At 41.7% G+C, this 24,063-nt stretch overlaps 2 protein-coding genes across 7 annotated transcripts in view; both read right to left on the bottom strand.

Annotated features, from left to right (window-relative positions):
• Window positions 1-12,530, bottom strand: part of CORIN (corin, serine peptidase) — a 120,703-nt gene extending 108,173 nt beyond the window's left edge. Inside the window, exon 1 of one of the 4 annotated variants that reach the window (XM_068188404.1) lies at window positions 12,342-12,530. In XM_068188404.1, coding sequence (XP_068044505.1) covers window positions 12,342-12,515 — 174 coding nt within the window. In that variant the 5' untranslated portion in view covers window positions 12,516-12,530. Of the gene's footprint in view, window positions 1-8,125; window positions 8,271-8,397; window positions 8,532-11,815; window positions 12,059-12,341 lie in introns of those variants that run through there. The other 3 variants (XM_068188405.1, XM_068188406.1, XM_068188408.1) reach the window with 3 other exon arrangements.
• A 2,728-nt stretch (window positions 12,531-15,258) lies between these two features.
• The window catches only part of NFXL1 (nuclear transcription factor, X-box binding like 1), a 45,705-nt gene continuing 36,900 nt past the window's right edge, over window positions 15,259-24,063 (bottom strand). For all 3 annotated transcript variants that reach the window (XM_068188411.1, XM_068188409.1, XM_068188410.1), the window contains exons 21-22: window positions 23,376-23,429; window positions 15,259-18,500 (exon numbers count right to left, since the gene is read on the bottom strand). In XM_068188411.1, coding sequence (XP_068044512.1) covers window positions 18,327-18,500; window positions 23,376-23,429 — 228 coding nt within the window. In that variant the 3' untranslated portion in view covers window positions 15,259-18,326. The remainder of the gene's footprint in view (window positions 18,501-23,375; window positions 23,430-24,063) is intronic.

Below are 24,063 nucleotides of genomic sequence, written 5' to 3'. Positions count from 1 at the left end.
ATATTTTTTATTAGTTCTGTCCTGTTTACATGAATCCTAGGAGTCAGCAATGCACCTCCATTCAACTACTTTATTGTGAAAAAAATATAACACCATACTTCAATAGTCATTGTAACAAGTAGAAAGTGTAAGATAAATCCTCCAAAGGTACAAAGTCACATGCTAAAAACACATACAGGCAAAAACTTGCAAAATATTTAATTTTCAGTGTTAGAGGAATTAGAGAGCCAAACTGAAATTGACCCTGACAAATAAATGTTAAGGTAGCATTAGAAACTGGATACTAAGAGCTTTTGTCTGCAAATACAGGCAGTACCCAAATTCTAGTATACGCAAATTGAAGAACGGTAGCGTCACAGTTATTCTAAAAGGAAATAGTGCCATTTAGGGCTAATAGTGCCAAAAACTGCAAAGCAGTTTTTTTGCTTTTGCAAAGCAGCAAAAAAACCCCAAACCCAAACACCTTTTCATACAGAAGGCAAGAAAAAACCCAAACAACCCTTTTTATACAGCAAGTCAGCAAATATGAAAAGCATGTTATTACCACAAGTTGTTATTTGCGAATAAAATGCACTATTTTCCTGATAGTTCAAGTTCACTGTAATCATGTAACTTCTCCCAGGGAACTCCATATCCTCAGACAAAATACAAATTGCTGACATAATTAATTAGTAGTTCATTTTGACGATCAGACCTCCTTTCTCTTCCATTAAATTAATAAATCCAAAATATACAGTATCCTACTAAGGGAGATGTTCTATAAAGCTGGACATATCTTTCCAAAAGAAGTATTTGGTTGGTGCTGGACGCCAGATTATTTTGCTTGAAGCATAAACCTGAAACACATTTAATCTTCCTGATGCACATTTTCACTTAAAATAAGTGTAACTGTGTCAGTGATGATTCATTTGTGTTGAAGAAGATGCAAGGTGTAAAATAATGTGATGTTTTGCCTTTCACACTACCATATAGACCCACTGACCGCTTCTGTTCAATAGACTTTTCAAGCTGTTTTTAATCCAGGTTGAGAAACAGTGCTGCAAAAATCAAATTGGGCATCACCAGAAGTCAGTCACCAATTCAGATTTACAATTTACAGATTTATGTGGTATTCTTTCCTTCATTTCTGTTGCACAAATTTGGAGTTCTTGACTCCCGACAATTTCAGCAGTTTTGTGAGCCATTGAAACAATTTTGAAGCTGAGTAACTGAGGAGGTATGCAGGAGAAGCTCAGAAGGGACAAGGTGACAAGCAGGTGTATCTCTCCACATTCAGTGACAACACTGTTCTTATGCTGCTCCAGCTTCAGTTAGAGCGAGCCAGCAGAAAGTTTGCTGAGACCAAATCCAAAGGCACACCTGTGGTGCTCCACTCACCTGTGTGTGGGAAACCCTTCACTGCTGCTACCAAGCGAGACCTCCTTTGGTGTGTGCCCGCTGTGCTGTCCAGTGTGACTGCAGACACCTCCTGCATAATCCGCCCTCACTCTGCATTTCTGCCTGAGGAAGAACCAGCTATCAGAGCCACCAATATGCACTTCCAAATCTGCTTTCATCTGCAATAACAAACAAATGCTGTGCTGCCGGTGGCGTTGCCAGCACCCAAGTTATGATCTTCACAGTGTATGCTCAATTAAGAGAGCCTGTCTCTGGTGCAACTTCTCTTTCATAACACATTCTTCCATTTCTGAAGGCTTTGAGGGAGATGGAAGTAAGTGTGCCACCCAGACACAGGCACTGCGGCCAAGCAATTTGGAGTTCTGAATTTATTCTCATTTCATCTAGTTCTTCAGGGAAAGAATACACTGTTCTATCCTGGCAATATAATGGACTATAAAGGCACTTTATTTTGATTTGATATCAAAATAAATATAAATAATTTAATAATTGGTCTCCCTAAAAATATTTTATTTAGACATGAGAAAGCTATTGAGAAGCAAACTATTGACCTTGATGCTCCATTTCAGGTAATCTATGCTTAACATGTCATGCAAAAGATGGAAGTGAAAAAGAAAGTATTTTCTTGGATCCCAATCTTCATCTCATTATAAATAAGAATTAGACACACTATTAGCCAACATACACAGTCTGTACAAATCAGTCTTCAAAATTTGAATTAGAAAACAGGGGAAAAAGGATATTTATCAATACTAGAGAAAAGCAGTATCACTCTTAAATACCAATATGTTGTAATCCCTTCATTTTTAAAAAGTGCTGCTGAATAATGATTCTGTTTTGGCATAAATGTTAATTGTTTACATATTTACTCATATATTGTACATATTCACAATTATTTATATTTTCACTGATGTAAACTTAAAACTACTGTGGGGATACTTCCCACATTTACAATGGAACTTTGGTGAATTCTCGAGAATGTTCAGATTAGGAAATAGTACAGCTGATGGCAAACTTAATACAATTCTAAGTTCTCTCTTCTTTATTATTCACAGCTGGTGGTAAAGATGTGTGATGTTGCCATTCCTCATAAAATGAGCAAGGTTCGGTAAACATATGGACGATAGCAAAGATTTTTTTAAAAACTGAAATGTGTATGAAAGGCATTAATTTTAAGGATTAGACTATGGTTATCATTATCTGGTATTTCTCAGTGCCAGAACACGAACATCCATTCAGCCCACTTCCACAAGCAGTGGGAAGTTGTTCTGGGGAAAGTACTCTAACTAATGCAGAATTCATGCTCTAGGGGTTATTAGTTTTCTTTAAGTTGCTACGGCTTGCAAAAATTACTCATGGAAGTTTCCACAGTGCCGTGCTGTTTTTCTGAACACACAGAGAGACTATTCTAACGCTTTCCTGACTACCCAGATGTTCATTGCATTGAGCTAAGCACGCTGAACAGCGATGGCAAGCCTCTGGCTACACACTGCTGAGAACCACAACCCAGCAAGCAGGGAGTAAGTAACACAGTACCCTCTTCAGGTTCCTGCCTTGCTGGGAATTCAATGAGCAGATGTCTGCAGAAGAGCCATTAGCATAAGAAAGGCAAATTTGAAAACCATAAAAAAAAACCCACAAAAAAAATCTTAGTGGCCTCCTTTCTGACAATAAAAAAAAATTGGAAAAAAAACCAAAAACATTTTGAGGGGGTGGAGGGATATTGTTAGAGGAAAACCGCCTCTTTAAAGAATCTTGCAAACCTGGAAAACTAGAAAGGGCAAAAAGAAATCCTGCCTGTCCTGTGGCTCACATTCAGTGTATCAGTCACCCACTGCCTGATCCCATCAGAAGCCACATCCCACACAAGGTAGTTAAAGCTCATAATTGGATATACCTTTTTTTCCTGTTAATGCCTCATCAGTAGGTTTAACCCTCTGTGCAATGCCTACTGCTGATAATGCAATTGCTAACCCATTTAAAATCGGAAGTTTCAATTACATTAACTGGATGGTAAACTAGAATGCAAGCTAAAAAACTGCAGGAGTCTTTTTAAAAGCATTTGTCTCTTTATCTTTCATGCATTTTTTATTAAATTTTCATTTAAAAATGCATAATTATTCTTCAGCTATAAACATCTGCCTAGAAGAAATGAAAATTCAGGATTTGAATGTATATTGTTAACTTTACTGATTTTTTTTCTGAATTGTGATTAAAAAAGATACTAACCCTTGGACCAAGGATAAGGCCAACAGCAATATTAATCAAAGGAAAGCATGTGATTTAGTGTCAAAGCAAAGCCTCATCTGTTCAGCATAGCTGGATTTTTATTTGACCTCCTCCCAAAGATGAAAACGGATTTACACAATGTCACAAAGGTTGATAACCTACTACCTAAAAAATTTAGAGGTGACTCATTCATTTTTCAGTAGGATACCACTTTGTTCAGAAATGTGTCATCTTTGAACATTTTGCTTCAGCAAAAGAAAATAAAGAAAAATAAGAATATTTTTTGAAACTACCAGGACATTGATACAGAAATAACTGGAGAGGTGACTAAAGATGAAAAACCTATTCAATATTGCTGACCTTACCAAAAAAAAAGAGCCAATACAGAAAACTCAAGATTAAGTGGGTTAACAAGGCACTTACACTGGTGAATGTATTTGACTATGACTTTGACATAATAATGAAGTTTTATGGATCACATAAAGATTTATGGGATAAAAACATCCATCTAAGTCACTGAAACAATAACAATCTGATTATTTCATCAAATAGTAAAAATTCAATTGTATTTATGGCTAGGAATATTCAATTTGTCATCCCTAGAACAGATGCCAGATTTCCTTCCATTCACATTTTCTTTGGAAAACTCCAAGAGTCATTGAATAATCCTATCTATGATAAGGAAAAAGCAAATGGAAACCATCTGGATTCTCAAACCATCCAGACTACCATCAACACTATTCCATATCTCTCACTTTATAGGGAAAAGGATTTGTTAACAACTTTTAAACACATTCAATCATCATTTCAGACTTCCTTTCCAGGCTTGTCTACATGCACTCCAAATTATTTAAGCTAACACCCTTAAAATGGCTGAGCAGTGACAAAATGAAGCTTAAGAAAAGCTTAAGAAAAGACATTTACTACTTAATTCTTCTGTTGCTGTATATCAAAAGGCAATGTGAGGAAAAAGAGAAGAAGAAAGATAGCGACTTACTCTACAGTTCCTAATATTCTTTCAGACCTATTATCCATTTAGGCAATATTTGCAGATGCACAGAACTAGCTTTTTCAAACAATAAAGTATCTCTCAGCAACATCTGTCACTCAATACTGTGTCATGGCAAAAAAAGGAAAGGCTGTGAAGGCAAGGAGGGCTCAGCTGTCTATTTCTTCCTGGAGACGTGAAAATGCATGAGGCTGGGAAAAGCCTGAGAAATGTAGCCTGTGCTGCTTCTATAATCTCTAGCTGCCACTGGTTTCAGGACAACTTTAACACAGGCAAAATAATCCACCCAGCAAAAAATTTGACAGCAAAAGCAGCAGCAATAGAAGACATGTCCACGTTGCTCCACGGTCCCACAGAAGTCAAAAGAAAACAGGATTGTGTATTACAGCTATCTGCTGTACTATTACATGAATACAGACCTGCAGGACCCAGAGATGCGGGATGGAAAACTCCTCAATGCTACCTACCAGAGGTTTTATTTCCAAGAGAAAAGATTTGTCTGCTTTCTGAAATCACTAGTGAGATGACAAACCCAAGGAACACATAAGCAATTTCTCACTGTTTCACTCAGAGGCAGAAAAGGAGGAAAAAAATAAGAGACTCTTTCCTTAGAAAATACTTCCTGAATCTTTGATGTTATCAAGAAGTTTTCAATAATTTTAGCGTGACAGTATAGGCTACTTTGAAACTAGGAGTTCTTTTGAGGTGATGAACAGTAACAGGAATTGCTCTGGGCGGTTACTACTACTGCTAAATCACTGTCAAGTGAAATCTCTCTCTGGCATCAAACAAATAATTTCTGAAAGATTCTAGCATATTAGTTTTTAAAACACCAGGTTCTGTATATGGCAAAACTGAGTGTTACAGGTTTTAGGAAGAGAAGAAGGGAAAAACAGACTTTGACAATCACCAACCAGTCCCAAAGCAAAAGCACCATACACTGAATATTGCAATCTCCCTGAACTACAACACATGAATTGGAGTAGAAGACATCTGATGCAGTCCTAAAAAAAAGGAAACTCTACCTTCACTTCCTTTCCCTTAAAGGACTAGGTGAAGATCAATTAAATGTTCAATATACAAAATACTTCTTTTGCAAGAAAAAGTTGGCCTTGGAATTCTGGAAGAGCAATAGCTTACAGGAACACCAGCAATGATGCAACCTGACAGCCTTTTTTCCCCACAGACTTACAGGAGCTGTCCCCCAGGGGCAGCACTTGAACCATCACAGCACAAACTTCACCATTCAAAAGCAGCTCTGCCAGTATCTAATTTTCAGCCTCTATTCACTTTCTAGAGGTGAATGTGCTAAAAAGCTACCTTACGCTGGAAACAACTAAAAAAAAAAAAAAAAAAAAACAGAGAACTGTAAACTGTGTGGCACCCAAACAAGCAGATGATGCAAAGGCTCTACTCTAGTGACAGAAATTATGAAAAGGAACAAAAGGATGGCTGGATTATTTCCATCCCTTCATGATTCAGGAATAGAGGAAGAGGGACAGGGAAGCAGACAACCACAGAGGCAACACTGCTACTCTGGTCAGTACCCTGGCCACCACTTCTGTCCCAATTACATGGACATCCATGTAGGTGGCAAGCTGCTGGCAGTGAGGGGACTGCAAGTTTGGCCTTCTAGAAAAGAGAGCAGAAGCTGCTGTGTGCCAGATATGTCCAGTTCCACCTGGATCCACACCAGAGGACAGAGAGCCCATCAACCAAGTTGGTGGTGCCTCTGTGAAAAAATATTTAAGAAGGGGCACACACACCACACAGGCAGAGAAGCAGGAAAAGACTGAGAAACAGCAGTGTCAACACCAAGGTCAGAGAAGTATGTGCTCCATGGTAGAGCAAATACTCCCAAAAGGACTGCAGCCTACAGAGGATCCACACGGAGCAGAGGATGAGTAAGAACTAAGAAGCAGAAGAGAACCACAGTCCTTCCCTGCGCTGTTCATTGCCTCACTAAAGGGACTGAGTGCCACCTGTGGTGATAACAAAGGGGAAGGAGAGGAGCCTGGAGTGAAGCTGAATCTGGGAAGTGAGAGGTATTTTCCTGAAGTGTTTTAATTGTTTCATTTTTTCTTTTTGTTTCACAATATCTGAGACAGTCAATGTGTATTAATCAGTAATAAACTAATTTACTCCACTTGAGTCTGTTTCATCCATGATGGTAATCACAAAGGGATCTCCCAGCCTTTATCTTGACCCATGAGCTTTCTCATTCTTTCTATTTTCTCCCCCATCCCACGGGATGGGGTAGGGAGAGAGCAAGCGGCCGTGTGGCGCTTGGCTGGAGGCTGAGGCCACGCCACCACAGCTCCTAAAGTCGGCTGTGCTCCAGGCACTGAGGGCCAACAACTGTGACATGGATGAACCAGCAGCATCAGACAGCATTTCCTGGTGTCTGTTGCTGGCTTTAACCTCCAGATATTCAAGTTTCACCGGTAAAACAACCAGAAATAATATATGCACAATTTAGTTACACGCACTGCTTTAAATTATAATGGCTTGAAACCACAGCCAAGGAGCATCTATCCCTTCGGGGAGCAGCTGTCTGCACAAGGTAGGCACAGGATGGAATCTAATTCAGACTTCAGAGGTAGCAACATTCTCACCTCTTTTTGAAATAAGAATCTCTTGCTTGACAGTCATCTCATTATTATTTTTGCACTTAGGAAATTAACCATTTTTCGTATTTCTTTCCTCTTTGCTGGTTAGAAACGCAAGCCGAAATTAAAAACGCTACTCGGAACTATGTATTCCACAGCAGAAATGAATTATGCTTCCATCTGACAGTGAGAAAAGCATTCACCACTGGGGCATTAAAGCGTACACAGATTTAGGAGCAGGGGGGAGCGCTCAGTGCTGACGGGAGCGTCCAGGGGACAGCGGGAGCCGGGCCCGGTGCGGCACCGAGAGCCGCCGGGACCGGCCGGCGGGGCTCCCCGGCCACTCTATTTTTACTACGGTATGTTTTGCATTCAGACTTTCCACTGCAGGCGGCCCGGGTCAGGGGATCCGCTCTGCCGGGGGAATCTGACAGGTCAGCTCAGCCAGAGTTATTTATAGAGGGCGGGGGACTGAGGGAAAGGATGCGATCGGCATCGTGTTCGTCTGCCGCGGGGCTGAGGACTGGGAGAGGCACCCAGGAGCAGCTCCCCCTTCGCCCCTCAGCACAGCCGGGCAAGGCGGCCGCGGCCGGGAGAGGGGACAGCCCGCTGGACACGGGCTGCTGCCGCGAGAGCCGAAGGGACAAGGCCCAGGCGCTCTTCCTTCCCTCTTTGCCCCCACTTTAACTCATACCGCCTCTCGGGGAGTGAGGGCCACCCCACTCCCCGCAGCCTCAGCAAGTGGAGGGGGGCTCTCACGCCCTGGCACCCCGAGTGAGGCTCGGGACAGTTGTAGGGGAAACTGCACACGCTCACAAGGCAACAACTGACTGCAGAGAGCCAAGAGAATTAAAAATTCAGAGGCAATGAGAATAGTCAGGCTGGAGCTATCTGGATATTGTCTTCAGTCACTGCTCGGAGCGTGAAGACTTTTGCAAGGAGGATTTAAGCTTTCTTTCTCCTACTATGACAATCCATCGCTTCACAGCCGGTTATCAACTACCCTTCTCTCCCGGCACTGAGAACTGTATGTACCCAGCCTGCCACTTATGAGGTCCATTTCTTTTCAGTAGGGAAAGAAACTGGGACAGATAACAAGCATCAGTATTTCAAACTGTAATCAGACTGCCCCCATCAAGCCCTGCTGCTTACTTAGCTGCTTCTTACTGAAGGCATTTAAATATCAGGAGGTGTCTGGCAGCCATATTTGAAAGGACCTAAGCTGCAAGTACAAGTCTAAAACTGCCCTGCTGCAAGTGGCCTGACATCTACCCCTGCCAAACCCTGGCTGGCATTCAGAAACAAGACATTCATCTGGCCTTGTATGCACTTGCTAAGGATACCTGACATGCTGACAGGACTCTTCCCACACAATGTAGCTATAACCACCATCTTTAAAAACCTGACCACACTAGGAGATAGTGCCATTATATGTAACTGCCTGAACAGCATGATCTGTTCGGCCTGAAAGCAGATGACCTGGCAGCCAGGGCCTCCCAGTCCGGGTCGGGTCAAAGCTGTAACTCCCACATCTTAAGGAAGTGCCAGTAGTGCTTATATTGTGTCTCCTGGATTGGGATGACCTGAATCTGCTGGGCCTCAGCATGGCAAAGATTCACAGAGCTCAAACATCCACTTAGCCACACTGCAGTGCTGTCTTCCTGCCTGTCAACAAAGGGTTTGTTTACAGTTCACCATTTGTTGCTTACAGCAGTTGAGCAGGAGTTGCTGGATTTCTTTGCCAAATGTAACAATCCCAAAATTCCCTTGCCTGTTTCACCTTCACGTGAGAGGACCATTCTCCTTCTGACAAATGAGATTTCTGTCTAGGTGCTTATCCACCTCAGCCTCTGCACACATTCCTTGTCTGGCTATTTGAGTAATGACAAGAAATTATGTGTCTGGCAATACATGGACTTAATACAATGCCAGGACAGTAATGTTCCTCAAGGGAGCTGAGTGCTAAGACCTAAACATGTATATCAGCTTAGCAGGAAAAGAAAAATTTAAAAAAGGGCAACTCCTACATTCAAGTAAACCCACATTTCACATTTTAAAATAATTACTGGCACTGTTAACAGTCCTGGCTTTGACTTGTATCTGTAGACATCATCTAATACACAATTAACAGCCAAACAATAACAGAGATATATAATATTGCCCTGTGCACATTTTATAGAACACCTCCAATCATGACACATTTCCAACCATATACATACAATACTTTTAATTCACTGGACACTCAAGTTATCTGGATACAGTCGAGTGCCAGCTAAGACTTGTGGAAAGGAAGTGAATGTTTTCTTCAGTATTTTATAGTTCCAGCTCCAAAAGACTCAGGAAAAACAGTATTTTGTCCCGATGGCCTCATGAGATACTAAGAGCACAAGCAAACTCCTCTAACATAGGAAAGCGTGCTGTACTACCTGGCTCACCACCACGAGAGCCTTCTCAGGAAAATGAGTGCTGGTGGCTTCCTTAAAAATTGCATTCTGAGTGAGGATTATATGTGGGGTTGGAGAGCCAGGCTTCTCCGCAGGCAGAAAGACCTGTCTGCCTGTTGGGGTACTTCATAAATGGCCTTTGGAGGAGGGGGAAAAAAGTCATGAGCATTTAATTGCTAAAAGAGGTTTAAACACTCTTTAGGATTCCCTTGTTCAGCTGGAAGAGTCTTCATCTTTCTACAGAACCTGGATATCCAAGGTCCTCTGGGGATGCCACCAGCTTTTATAGGACACAGGCAGAGCAGTTCTCTAATTTCTTGTATTACAACTTTTTAGCTGTTTGGACTATCTCAGTGATACATTCATTCATCCATGTGCCACAGCACCCAAGAAGCTTATAACAGAGATCTCCAACTAGAACATCCATTACAAAAACAAACAAAAGAATTTCGTCCTGCTGACTGATCCATCTTTTAGGAACACAGGAAAGGTGTACATAGCCATATGGAAAAATCCACTACCATACTCTTACTGCTGAAAGCCAAAACTTCCCAAGAGATCCCGTGAATGCATTAAAAGCTCTAGATATTTGATTTCACTTCAGAGTTTCATAATCTCAACGAGACTGCTAGTAAATTAAGTTAATTAATTAATCGCCTGCCATGAAATGCATCCAAGGATTCTGCATTTTAAATCGAGCGGAGCAATGATACTACTGAAGTATACTGCCGTGTTTATAAACTTGTGAAACCCCCTGCTGTGCCATTTCGGTCGCGTACGATCGGCGTGACAGCGCGAGAAGCTCCGTCGCCTTCTCCACAAGTGCCACGCCTCAGGCTCAGCACTCCGGCACGGCCCCCGCCGGTCCCCCCCGGCGGGAGAGAGGGCGAGAGCAGCCGGTCCCTCCCTGCGGACGCTCCCGCTCGCTCGCCGCGGGCTCCGCACCGGCCTCGCTGCACAGCTGCGGCCCCCGCCGCGCCTGCCCCTCTGACAGCGCACCCGCGCCGGGCACACTGGGGAGACACCTGAGCCCCGGCTAGCGGAGGGAAGGGCAGGCTTAGGGGACCCACCCTGCAAGCTCGCACCAGCGCAGCAGCCACCTTCTGCAAGTTCCCTCTCGCCTCCTCTTATGCAGCCTCTCCCATAAGAGCGGCAGACCCCCTCATCCCTCCCCACAGGTGTGTGCTGCGAGACTGCCCACACCACACCTGCGCTATCCCCTCCGGACACTTGCAACCACACAGGCTGGCTCTCCCTGGAAGGATTAAGTGCCCGCCCTGTGACCCTGTACAGGATAACCTCCTGGCGGCTAGCGGTACCATCCCGCCGGACAGCCGTGAGAGGAAGGTGGGGGTCCCTCCACCCGACCCCAGAGTGCACCGACGCACGGAAAAGCCAGCTCCCGCTGATGCCGGGGGGCGACTACCGCGCCTGGGTCACGGTGCATCGGCTCCCCGGGAGCCCAGCCGCCGATGGAGCTGCCATGACAGCCCTGATAGAGGTTAAGCCTAAACTTTGCTCCTGCAAATCCTGGCCGGACCTGTTGTTGTCGGATTCGGCCAACTCCTTCCCGCTCCTTCCAGAGGCAGAGCATTTACCGGGCACAGAAGCCCCGCTGATCTTCCGCGCTTGGCGAGAAAAGCGGGGCGAGGGCGCCGCTCGGCTCTCCCTGCGACGCCGACAACGAGCGCCTGCTGGCTGCGGCTCACCTGCAGCCCGCGCCTCTGAACGCACAGAGGAGCGCTCCGGGACGGCCCCACCGCGGCAGGTCACTTGTGCCCGGCCGTCCTCCAGGTCGCGCCTCCGGGGGACACGGCCCCGTCCCTGCCTGCGAGCCACGGGTCCGCTCTCGTTACAACAGCTCGGCGGGCTGGGAGAGGGGCTTACCCCTTCTCCGCTTGCCCGAGCACCCTACCGCTCAGCCCCGCGGCGGCAGCACACGCTGTGCGCCGCGCACGGGAACTGCCCCTGGGCCGGCGGCGGCCGGGGGTGTCCCCTGAGCGTGCTGCCTTCCGCCCGTAACCCGGGGGTCGCCGAGCGGCGGAGCCAGCCGCCCTCCCAGGCCCCCAGCCCGCGGTCCCCAGGCGGCCCCCCGCGAGGAGGGAGCGCCCTGAGGTTCGCCTTACCCGGCTGGCGGAGAGGACCTGCCGGTAGCGCTCCTCCTCCGCAGGCAGGGCAGGAAACTGTTGCGTGGAGAGCATGCTCTGGCTGCTGCTGACCCCTCTCCACTTTGGCCGCCCCCTCACCGTTCTCTACCTCGGTCTCTAACAAAACGCGCTCACCCTCGTCCTGCACAGACACACTTGCGGGGAGGGCTTCGCATTTTGTCTGCTCTGCAGACTCCCCCTCCCCGCTCCTCCACCCAATAATAATAAACCTCCGCGAGAAAGAGCCACATCCCCACCCCTTTCGCACACAAGGCTCTACCCCCTGGGGACAAGCTGAGAGACAGCCCACTTGCTAATTTCGCCCTAAAGCCGTCCCTCAGGGAGGGCGGATGGAGTGGGCACAGGCTTTGCGCCCCCACCATGCCCCCATCCGGTTAAGAGACGCGTCGTCACGCCGCGAAGGGCTTCAGGTGGCAAGACAAGCCTGAGCCAGAGATGATGTAAGGGGCAAGAACCCGCGGAGTACGCCCCTCGCACCCCTTACCTTGACTCGCCGGGGCTCCGCCGCGCCCTGCCCCCCGGGCCGCCCGGACGAGCACTTGCGGCTGAAGCGATCGGAAGCCAGCCCAGCGCATGGACCTGCAGGCGCTCTCAGCCCACCGATTCGAGGCGCAGAGTTCGGCAAGCGTGGGCCAGAGTCCCGTGTCCCTTCATTCATCCGCAGTTCCCGGGTGGAATTCCCTGCGCTTTATTTTACGTTACGGTCTGGCAAAGGCTCTCCTTTCAGACCAGGGACGGAGAGTTTCGCGCCTGCGGGGACTGCAACGCTTCCCCCTAGCACAGCGGCTGGCCTGTCGCAGCCCAGGCTCTAAGGCTCCAAAGAGAGCTGAAAGAGGTGCTGGCACCGCATAAGCGGACGGGAAAGAGCTCCGGCAGGAGGAACCTCCTGGAGCCAACGACAGGTTCCTCCAGCTCCTTCCCCGCAGGAAGGCTCCGGTCCCAGCCCCCCGGCGACTAGCCTGCCGTGCCCCGTCCCTCCCGTGCCGGTCCTGGTCCTGACCGGCCCCAACAACCCGGAGCTGGAGGGATGTGCTGGTTGTTGCATATCTGTTGAAGCAAAATTTTCCGGCCAAGAAACAAGTGCTGCCTGAAGCTGCAAATGACAGAGCAAATGCCCTACCCCCATGAGATACCAGCTTTTAAGACCTGCATTTGATCTATTTGTCCCCTTGCCCTGTATTTGCATTCAAAGATGTCAAGTCTGACTGAAGTCCTGGTCTGTACATACAACGGAGCTCACCAATACTATACAAGAATGATAATGTCAACAGGACAAAAGGCAAAACAATGATTACAAAATGGGCAGAAGTGTGTGCTACCAGAATAGAAACAGTTCAGGACCCTTCCAGGAGTCCCAAAAAGATGTCACTGGGGCTGCAGCGGAGTTCTGAGATGACATCTGTAAACCAGAAGGGCTTCCAGTTTTTACTGTGCATGACTTAGTGCTTCTGAAATGCTGTAATTCAAAATGTTCATCAGAAAACACACAAGAAAATGTGAACCACCACCTTTCTATGAATATAGCTTCCAGTCCTGTCACCACTCTTGACAATCAATGAGGGTGATACCCCTCATAACAGTGTTTATATTTGTAAATATAAACACATGGTGTTATATGTTTATATATAAATAATAAATAAGATGAACACTTCTTAGCTTTTTTTCCCATAGCTTCAGATTTAGGTCCTATTACTTTGTGTGCAAACATTACGGTGCAGACAGTGCCAATGTACTTAGAGGCTTCTGCTCATGGTAATTCATTGCTGCACTTTTTACCCAACCAACCAAACATCTCTCCAAACCAAACTCCAGCATCTGGAGGAAAACAGTGGTGATTTTCAAACAACTGCACCAAAAATAGGAAAAGCACAGAAAGAGAGAGAAGCAAGACCATTTATGCAAAATCATCATATTGCTTAATGTAAAACAACATATATTTTGTGCTGTAATGCAGGAATCAAACCATAATTTGTGATTCATTACAGAGATTAGGTAGCCCTGTCAAAAATTCTAATAACAGTAAATGAAAACTTGTATCTGAGAGGTGCAGTACATGACTCAGACTGCAAAGCCAGTTTGGCCTTGGCTGAGGATGACTTAACTGGAGAACTGTGAATTCCAAACCCCAAGTCAGTCTTGATTGATAATCTCAAAATAATTTCCTCCATTAGGAGAGCCACTGAAACTAGAGTCTTACAAGATTCAGCAGCACACAAAGAAAACCTGAGTTCTGGTTTTGTTGATGATTTTATGGAAATCACTGCATGAGCAACAATTATTTAGAGTAAATAATGCCTGGTTGAATCAAGCCACAGTTCCCTCAGAGTATGACTTAGTTCTACACAGCTGCTGTTTAGCCTACCTTACAGCTGAGTTTGATGTATCACAGTTCATACTCATACACTATCCATACCACAGAACTGTTTTCTGGTACCATGGCATATAGACATGTTAATGTAGTATTCAAATAATTCATTAACATCTAACCATCTTTCCATCTTTGTGGAAAGAAGCATATCTCATTATCTTATAATTAACTTAATTTGATTTTTTTCCCTTAATTTTTACCTTGCATTTCTTTTCCTAGGAAATACAAAACACTACAGGTTCTCAATTTTATAATTCTCTAGAGCAACTGACTAATTTACTTGAATAAGAGCAGACAGGAATACAAATATATTCATGAAGCAAGGAAAGGGAGCAATTGAAATGCTCCTAGATAACACCTGCTAACAGGATGCACCCCAAGCAGAAGAGGGATATCCAAACTAAATGAAAATGAGAACAAGGTCACACATTAACTGTCCAAACAAGAACGCTCCAACCTAAAGCACACATATCAAGCTTCCACTGCCTGGCACTGGAACACACTTCAGACCAAGCATCTCTGTGCTCTAACCTCACAACACACAAGCTCATCACTCAGAGAAAGCTGGCACAGAGCAGATATGTTTTGGAGCCTGATCTACTGCTGAGATGACAAACTCAGAGTTCACTGCTTTAAAGCCACAATCAAACACAGATGCTTTTATGAACAAATTTTGGTGCTATCTGCTTAGTAACATTTCCTTCTGTAGTAGTTAAGGTCAGCACAAATGTCTAATAAATCAGCTATATTTCTCCCTGCGAGGCCAAAAAAAAAAAATCTACTAAGTCCAGTCCCATTTGTTTCACCTTAACCGACTTCCCCAACCCATTCTCACAATTCTGTCAGAGCAGTAACATGAAGGAACACAATTACATAATTCCAGAATTCATCTGAGAAGTAAGAACTATCACTGCTAGAAAAGGAGGCAAAAAGCATACCTAAAACTTGGGCTACAGTGTGTCAGTCATCATTATCTGGGAAGTTTGCTGCTTCACTACACCAGTCCTTGGGAATAAACAATTTTTCAAGTTGTTTTTGATACATTTATTGTCTGACTTGGTTTTTACATTAAATTAACACACACAATGATTTGATATTGTCAAAGGGAAAAAAACTTGCCCTAGGAGTTTCCAATCCCAAACATACTGACCAGTTGTAAGAACCTTGGCTCAGTGGAAGGATAAATTTTTACCACAATGCATCCAGAATCAGGAAATGCCCCAAGTTTTTTTCATTTTACACATAGCTAAATATTATTTATGTTAAGTCATCATCAGGCTTCTATCGCTGTAATTTCCCTTCAACAGCAGGTCAGATTATATAATTTGTTTTAATGTATACTGATCAAAATGCATTTTTTTGTAAGATGTTCACATTCAAAATATTTGCTCATTACATTATGTAACAGTACATTACATATAAATTGCTCCCAAACCCTACCTTCAGTTCAAAATTTCTTTTTTAAAATTACCATCTTTCATTAATATTGATTAAAAGGCGATTTTATCTGTAGCTTTTATTTCAAAGGTTGTTGACAACATGCAGCTCCAACCAAAGAAAGGCAAAATATTAACTGTAAAAATATTTTAAGAAACAAACAAAAACCTAGTGATTTATTAAACTGCAGATTGCTTGAACCCCCACACTTTTTTTTTATGCCAAGAAATAAATATCTGGTTCAGCAGGCAAACCAACAGAGTGCAAATGACTCAGATGGTTGGATAAGATATACAGAACTATTTTGAATAAAATTTCAAAAATAGGTATGCCTTGCATATGCAAGGTTCAGAAGAGATACAAATCCTTTAAGAAAGGGAATATGCCCACTCACACATATCCTTGTATGAACAGAATGAATCTGTATAGTAAGAAAGCATGGCAATCTTTAATTAAGATGGTCAGTGAGAAGCCTTTTCCTCTCTAGTATTTCCCACAAATATGCAGAAAAGAATACTAAGAACTTCTTCAAACATATAACAAGTGCAGTTAATTAGTATAACCCGCTAGATAGAGGTTTATTCTCTTTGCTGTAGAAGCAAGGATAAACTTTCCATTGTACTTATTTTAAAGGTAGCAGTAAATAGAAAAATTAGTGATAGTCATGCAAGATAAAAGCTGTTTCCACAACATTCTCATTCATGTTGATTTCCTTATTTCTGGCAGAAAGGTATCTTTTTGTACTTTTGGATAACTCATCACATTTTACTTAATCTGAACAAAAATATCTCTCCTTTTTCCTTAGTGACAGAAGAGTTACTGACATATGCAGTTGCACAATAGCATCACCTCACTCTTGTTAAAGAAAACATATTTATATCTGAAATTATCTTCCAGGCATTAATATGATAGAAATAAAGTTAAAGCAACAATATGAAACAATGTTTACCTTTTATACTAGAAAATAAGAAATTCAATGGAGATGCAACTTTGCACACTGTAATTTCAATTAATTCTACAACTTTAAATACTAATAGTCTGACACATAAGTAATAGGCATCTCTAAAGTTTCATTTAAAAACAAAGTACTATGGAATAGCATCAATCCATGCTAAATATTGCCAAGTTTTCCCCACCTTTCTCCTCATTCACCAAACTTCTGTGAAAAATTGAAAAGAAACTAATTTTCTCCCTGTTTTCTTAATCTATGTAATCAAAAGCTTCTGCCTTTTTGCAGCTTTTCTATTTTATTTTCTTGCTGCTGAATCAGAATTACAATTGGATAATTACAATTGTTCAAATTAATACTGGGTCCCTTCACAGGTAAGTCAAAATCAACCAGAAGAGCTTTCAAGCAAACTGCAATGTTTTCTGCTAACTCATACAAATGGTCCCACTGCTTTTGCAGGATTTGTGATGAAATTATATGCCTGAATTACAAGGACATAATACTAATACCTGCTGGCCATGCACCCCATTTTCTGCAGGAGCTTGTAATCACTTTGCAGTAACCTGCAATGCTCAAATATCAGCAAAAAGTTTCTAGCAGAGGTTTAAAAATTCAGTTTTCTGATTTCCCCGTTCCTGAATTTAACTTGCAGTCTCTCAACTGCATAGCTTCTCTGATAATCCTGAAGCCAGATGAAAATCTTCCAGTTCTACCAACCAATACTGATAACCTAAAGCAAGGCATTCAGAAGTGTCAGTAAGAAAATACTTAAACATTTGGAAGTTTAGCTAGATGGCTTAAATGTGACTACCAAGCACCATCCAGATGGCTTCAGAACATCATATAACTGTATTGTTACACTGTCCAATTACATTTTTGCACACTTGTGCAAATATCCAACTCTGACCTTTATCCATACAAATAGTCAACTGATACTCTTAAGTTTAATTTCAAATTGTTTTTCTGCTGCTGGCAGTTGGGGCAACAGTGAGAATGCAGCTCTGTACCCTGAAACTTCTTCACGTCCATGTTCAGCATATGTATCTGTCCATTAAAAGAACTTTTCAGTTAGTTCAATTTTGAGGAAATAAGGGTGGGAAGGGGCAGGGTGAAACAACAAAAAAGCAAACCCCATAGTTTGTAAGGGGGGAGGGCACTGTTTTGTTTGTGATACAGCTGAATTGAAAGACTGTTCACATTTCCTTTATCTGAACAAAGCTCTGAACAAGGCCCCAGAACATTCAAGCCTAAGTGACCCAAGGTTCCCTGTTGGTTGTCATAATTGGCGTGAAGCATAGAAATTATTGTGTGATACAACAAAGATTAGCATAAGAACACTAATCCTCAATAAACAACTAAGCTGATTTTACAGGAAACATATTCAATAAAGCATTTTATACTAAGCTATTCTTAATATTATGAAATGGAGACAAGGAAAAATAACAGAATAATAGAAGAGATGTTAACAAATCTCAGTCAAACTATCAGCACTTCAGTGTAGACTAGAAGCTACTATTACTTTCAGTGTCTGACTTCAGTTTTGTGCTGTGAATGCAATAACACAAAAGGTGACATTTCTTCCCTCCTCTGCATTTTTCTTAGCAAATAGTATACATACATAATCTATGCTTATTAAATTGTTACACACAGACTAACATTCTAGGAATAACAGCTACCTAAAGTCCAACTGAGGTATATTAAATATTGAGTTGTTTTCAGTCATTGTAGACCATGAGCCATGCCACCATCACAACAGCAACTCCAAACACTGGTAGCATAATGAGGTTCTTGTACTTTTGCCATGATGATTGTTCAACTTCTACCTCATCCTTTCTTCTCTTATTCTTTCTTCGCCCTTTTAATCTGTTTTCAAAAGCTTCCAGTTCAGCCTAAATAAAAAGAAATACAAGTAGTTGACACTTGTATCAGAATTAAAAAAAAAAAAACCCAAGGAAACGTGAGGGTTTTAAGTAACATTACCAAGTAACAATTAATAGAAGCAACTGTCAGCCAATGGAAGTTACACATCTCAGAGATGATATGGTAGCACCACATCCCACAGATACAAAGCACATTGCTTTCAAGAAATAAATCATTGTTTAGTTTCCTATAAAAATATTGCCAAAAATGCAGCCAACTGAAGTTTCTGCATGCTTAGTTTTTTAACTTAGGCTGAAAATATTATACTAAAAATAAGACTGTTATTTATATACGTTAAAAATACATTTTTTCCTATTAAAAAATGCACTTGCATTTAAGGTATTTTACCAACTTCTATAAGGGCTGAAATCTTCAAAAACATTCCCTTATAATAAAGATGCACTCTACCAAAATAAATTAATAAAAACATATGTAACTAAAACTCTATGCTATTTCCCTCAATTCTTTGTATTTGCATGGTCACTACATTTTAGATTAATTGCTATAATCTTAAGATACACACAAAAATATTCCATTTGTTAAGTGTTATAATTTGAAGATTTAATCACTCATACAACTGTAAGAGTACATAATATCCTCCAGTAGGAAGCACATGCCTATAGGCCCAAAAATGGAGCAAAACAATTGCAAAAGTAAGAATGCCAGGCTTCCAACAAAGAATGGTAGTTTCAGGGTCCTGTCTGGAATAAACAATAGGATCTCTGATCCTTGTTCCTCATCCCCCTCCACATTTATTTAGAAGAGCATCCTGAGAATACAGAAAAAAACTCATTTGAGTGTACAAAGCTGAAATAAAACTGAACTAGGCAGCCTAGACTAAAGTGAAGACTAGGATGAGGCTCCAATGAGAAGGCATCTAACTGCTAGGAAGACCCGAGACAGACTAAAATCAGAAAAAGTCTGATGATTACCTGGATTTTTGGTCAAGTTGTTAGCTACTAGAGAAAACCTGGGGCAAGAAACCAGATGGAGTGAAAGGGAAAAGAGATGGGAGAAGCAGAGCACAGCAAGGCAGGACTGGCTGGGCAAAAGTCACAAGACTGAGCTGAAGCAGAGGAATCATGGACAGTGAACAGGGACAAAGCCTGGCCATGAGAGGAAATAAATCTATGTGACTACGACTGCAGTGCTGCCAGGAAGAGGGACTAGGACAATACAGTAGGTGCATTATAAAAACAAGAAAAAAACTGTTTTGGGAAATGGATAGAGTAGTAGTTCAGTAAATAAAGTCTTCATTCAGAACTCAAGGTTGCCTGATGTCTGGTCTTCCTCCACTGACAGCAAATATTTGTCAGAGTTTCACAAAGCGGCTCTTCCCTTCTCCTGTTAGCAGGAGAAAGAGACCTATTTTGATGTCTATTCCATTGTACCTAATAAAGACAAAAATTGTTGGCACTTCTCTGATGATATGGGAGAAGGGTTCAGACAAAGTCACAGTCTATTTGAAACAAGATTACTCTCAACTAGCTAATCCTCCCTTAGGAAAGCAAACTATTTTAATGAAACAGTTTTTCAAAATCCAAAATCTGGAGGAAAGGGCAGAGTTTTTATGGTTTTATAGACAACATGGCAGTATTTCATTTTAGACAGACACTCAAGTAAAATTTGGGGCTTCTAAAGTTACTATACACTCGTGATCAGTACATTTTAAAAGCAGAAAGCTCTATGAATTACAATAGTTAAAATATAGCACTCAAACAAAATTATGTAATAGCTATTGAATTGCTTTCCTAGTGAACTCTACAAAAATCTGCCTAAAATAAATATATAATTAAAAAACCAAAAAACACAGAATGAAGAAAGATTTGTAGGCACAGAATATGAGAGAGAAGCCATCACTACCCTTGAAAAGTTACCTACAGATTTTGTGTAACTGGCACATTCCTGAAGTGTCACCTTAATGACCTCTGAAGTAATAGTTGTGCCCAGTCTTCAAAAAAGTTTAATTTTTCAAGCTAAACAAGCCTAGCGTTTTTATTTAGATAAGAACCTAACTTCTTTGTATATAAACATAATAAAAGTAAAATGACATGTATTTATTTGAACTGTATACTCAAAACATCTAGTTTAGTGTTGCTCAGGCACTGGATTTTGTTTTTTCATGTGTTGCTCACTATATTCTTTCTGCACTGAAAGGAGTAGCATTCCCATGGGAAAATGTAGCTAAATGAATGCAAGTAACAGTAACAAAGTGTATTTACTGAAAGTGAGGATATATTTTTATTAATAGGGATGGACTTTTTAATTTCTAAGATCTGTTAAAATTTTTCTTTGTACACAAAAAAAGAGAAAATAAATCTTTCCTACAACTCAGTAAATTACACTTCAGGTTCAAGACCCTAACTTCCAGTACTGAAACTCTAAACAATTAGCTTGAAAATTAACCAAATCTTTTTACAGTGGAGAGGGACAGAAAGAGCTTGGTCTGAATTGTTAAATAATCAAAGCACTGATCTTTTTTCCACCTCTAGAAATTGTGAAAACCCTAGCCTCACAGGGTGCCTCTGAATTAGAAGCAGAGGGAAAGTTTGGCTGCTAGGGCCATGACAAGAAGCCTGGCCAAGCCATCTCTTCCACTAAGAAACAAGTCATTCCATCTGTAAATGGTATTAGCAAAAGTTGCTACCAAATATAGCAAATAGTAAAATATGAAAGCACAGACTTACTAGAGCACTAACTAATTTGTATATAAAACATTTAATGAAGTATTAATCAAAATAAGTTTAATAAACTGTCACTAATAGATGAACAGTCTCTACAAAAATGTGCTAATGACATTGAGGAAGATGGTACAAGATGCAAACTTTTTTCAGAAGGGATTACACTCAAAAATACACTCTTAATGTGACCCAACACCCTACGATACTGATGTCCTCTAATTCCCATCAACAGATGGCAGATTATGAGTTCTAACTGGATGGGAACCAATGTTACATAAAAAGGCTGCAGTAGTTGAGGTTAGTACTTGTATGCAGTTCCAGAGTCTGTTTATTAGTTACAGTTGTCTCTTTTATACAATTTGTTTTGTCCTTTTTTTTTTTACAGTTTTTGTCCAACTATTTCCTAATGCACTAAATAACTGACAACTCTTAATTAACCTTTGAATAGGGTTCATTATATATAGGTGAAATTTTCTATCCCTGAAGTTGCATCCATCACAAAACACATATGCAGGAGCAGTTGCCATATATTGCATAAAGTTACTACTGTTGGGCTGGAACTGTGAGACTTCAGAGAATGTACACATAGAAAGCAATGGCGGTGTGACTGCAGAGGGAAGCAATCACTGCTGAAGAACCCAGCCAAAATCCAGCACACTGTGTTAGTAGAGTGAATCTGCTACTGTTTCAGAGGAGCCTCCTTACTGAGACTTTACTAGAGGGACTATAAGTTAAGTGATTTTGAGCAGAAATCATTAGTATTTGGGTGGGATGCCTTCCGGAATGCATGCAAACACTCAGTGCAAGACAAACATCAGCAAATTTGGCTTTCTAGCTCTAGGACTGTAAATGTGTTCTTTACATATTTAAATGCCCATTAGAACACTTCAGTACTTAGCTTGCAGAACCAACACCTACAGATTGCCCAATTTGTTTCAGACATCTGTATGCAAGTTACACTTCCTGACCTATATGCCAGAAGTAACATTTCCAGGGTCAGCTTAAAGAACAAGAAGAATTAGAAGAACTGTCAAGGAGTTATATGAGGGAATATGTGCTCAATATTGTAGACAGCTGAGATACGAATGTTGCAATAAACACTGGAGAATGATCACAAAACATTTGTGCCTGGTGCTCTGGACAATAGATAACCATACTTTTCTTGTAGGATGAACAGACAAGGTTCCCCTCTGACAAACAAAAAGATGCCTTGCCAGAGCATTTAAGATGTAACATTTTCCGTAATTGCTTAGAGAACTTAAAAAGTGTGTATAACAGAAGTTGCAACCCACAGAGAAACTGTCTATCCTAATGAGACTGAGGAGATGGCATAAGTGGATCAGCTCTGTAAGCCTCCCTTGCCCCCTTCCAAGAAGGGGAAGCAAGCCACTGATCCCCCATAAAACAGACTGTGACATGCAGGCGAAAACACAGGTGTAAACTAAATACATAGGTGTTGTGATAATTGAGTAAAAGGAGTCAGAAAGCACATACCAGACATGGAACATGATTTGGTATCAAATGCTCACTCAGGCACAGGCACACATGCATGAACTGGCTGGAAGGCATGCAGACTCCAGATGACAAACCTGTCCTAGCCATCACCAACTGAGCTTAGCGTGTTTGCCCGAATATGAGTAGTATCAGCACCTCCAGGCAGCTGGCACAGCAGCTTTGTAGATTACAATGCCAACCACATATCCTCACCACCAACAGCAATTACACTAAATGTTTCTCCCCACCCCAGACACCTCGAAGGACAAAGATTCACCTTGCTCTTTCATGATAGGAGGGAGAAGGGGAGCTTCACCCAATATTTAAATCTTGCAGAGGCTATTCAGTATTCTATACTGTTTATGCTGTATAAAGTGTTTGACTAAAATAAAGCATACCTACTAGTTTAAAAATAAATTACATTATACAAAGCTATAGTAATACAAAGTTATAATTTTGCACAAAATTATGAAAATTGTTTTTGAAAATGTGGCCTCAGCCATGGTAAATAATTTACTGCAAACAGAGTATGGTAACAGCTGACAGTAACGGGAATGACTGTGAATATCACATTAAAAACTATAAATCTTTAATAGCATGTAAATTACATTATTTACTAACAAGAACAAGGTGCGGATGATGTGGATGAGGAAGAAGAAAGGCTAATACCTGTTGTCTTCGCTTCTCCTCTTCAAGAGCAGCTTTGGCTTCTGCTTCTTTAATCTGTCCAGACACACAAAGTTATAATAAACCGTTGTAAACAGCGGCTAAACCTATTTTCTTAAGGAGTCATAGTCACTCCTATAGCATGGTTCTCAGCAAAGTCTGCAAACTTTCCATCATGTGAGTTCCACCATCCCAAAGTCGTATGAAAAGTAGTCATGCGAGTTACGATTGATAACTCTATAGAAATATTTTGCCGTGTTCAAGAAAGCAAATAAAATGCTAGACAGTATTAAGAAAAAAAATGGTGCAGAAAAAATTGTCAATATGTAAAGATGCTGCATACTTGAATCTTAGCACCTGCATTCCATTTTGGTCCTACATTAATAAATAAATGTGAAACCTGAACATATACAAAAGGCAACAGGATGGAGTGGCTCCCATCTGAAGAGATGCATAACTAGGATTCATCAGGTAATAGGGCACCAAATCCTGGAGAGTATGCAGATGCTAAACAGAGATAAAACATCAGCAGTTATTTTTCATAATGCAAAGGCATAAAATGAGTTTACCAGGAGGTTGGCTCACAATAGAGGAAAGTATTCTACTCCCACAGAGTATTTGGCTAAATCTAGAATTTCAGTGCTACAGAACACTTGCAGATGCCAAAAGTTTATGTCAACTGAAAAACAAC

Source organism: Anomalospiza imberbis, chromosome 4 (genome assembly GCF_031753505.1).
Source record: "Anomalospiza imberbis isolate Cuckoo-Finch-1a 21T00152 chromosome 4, ASM3175350v1, whole genome shotgun sequence".
Lineage (NCBI taxonomy): Eukaryota > Metazoa > Chordata > Aves > Passeriformes > Viduidae > Anomalospiza > Anomalospiza imberbis.
This window is presented reverse-complemented; position numbering and strand designations above follow the sequence as displayed.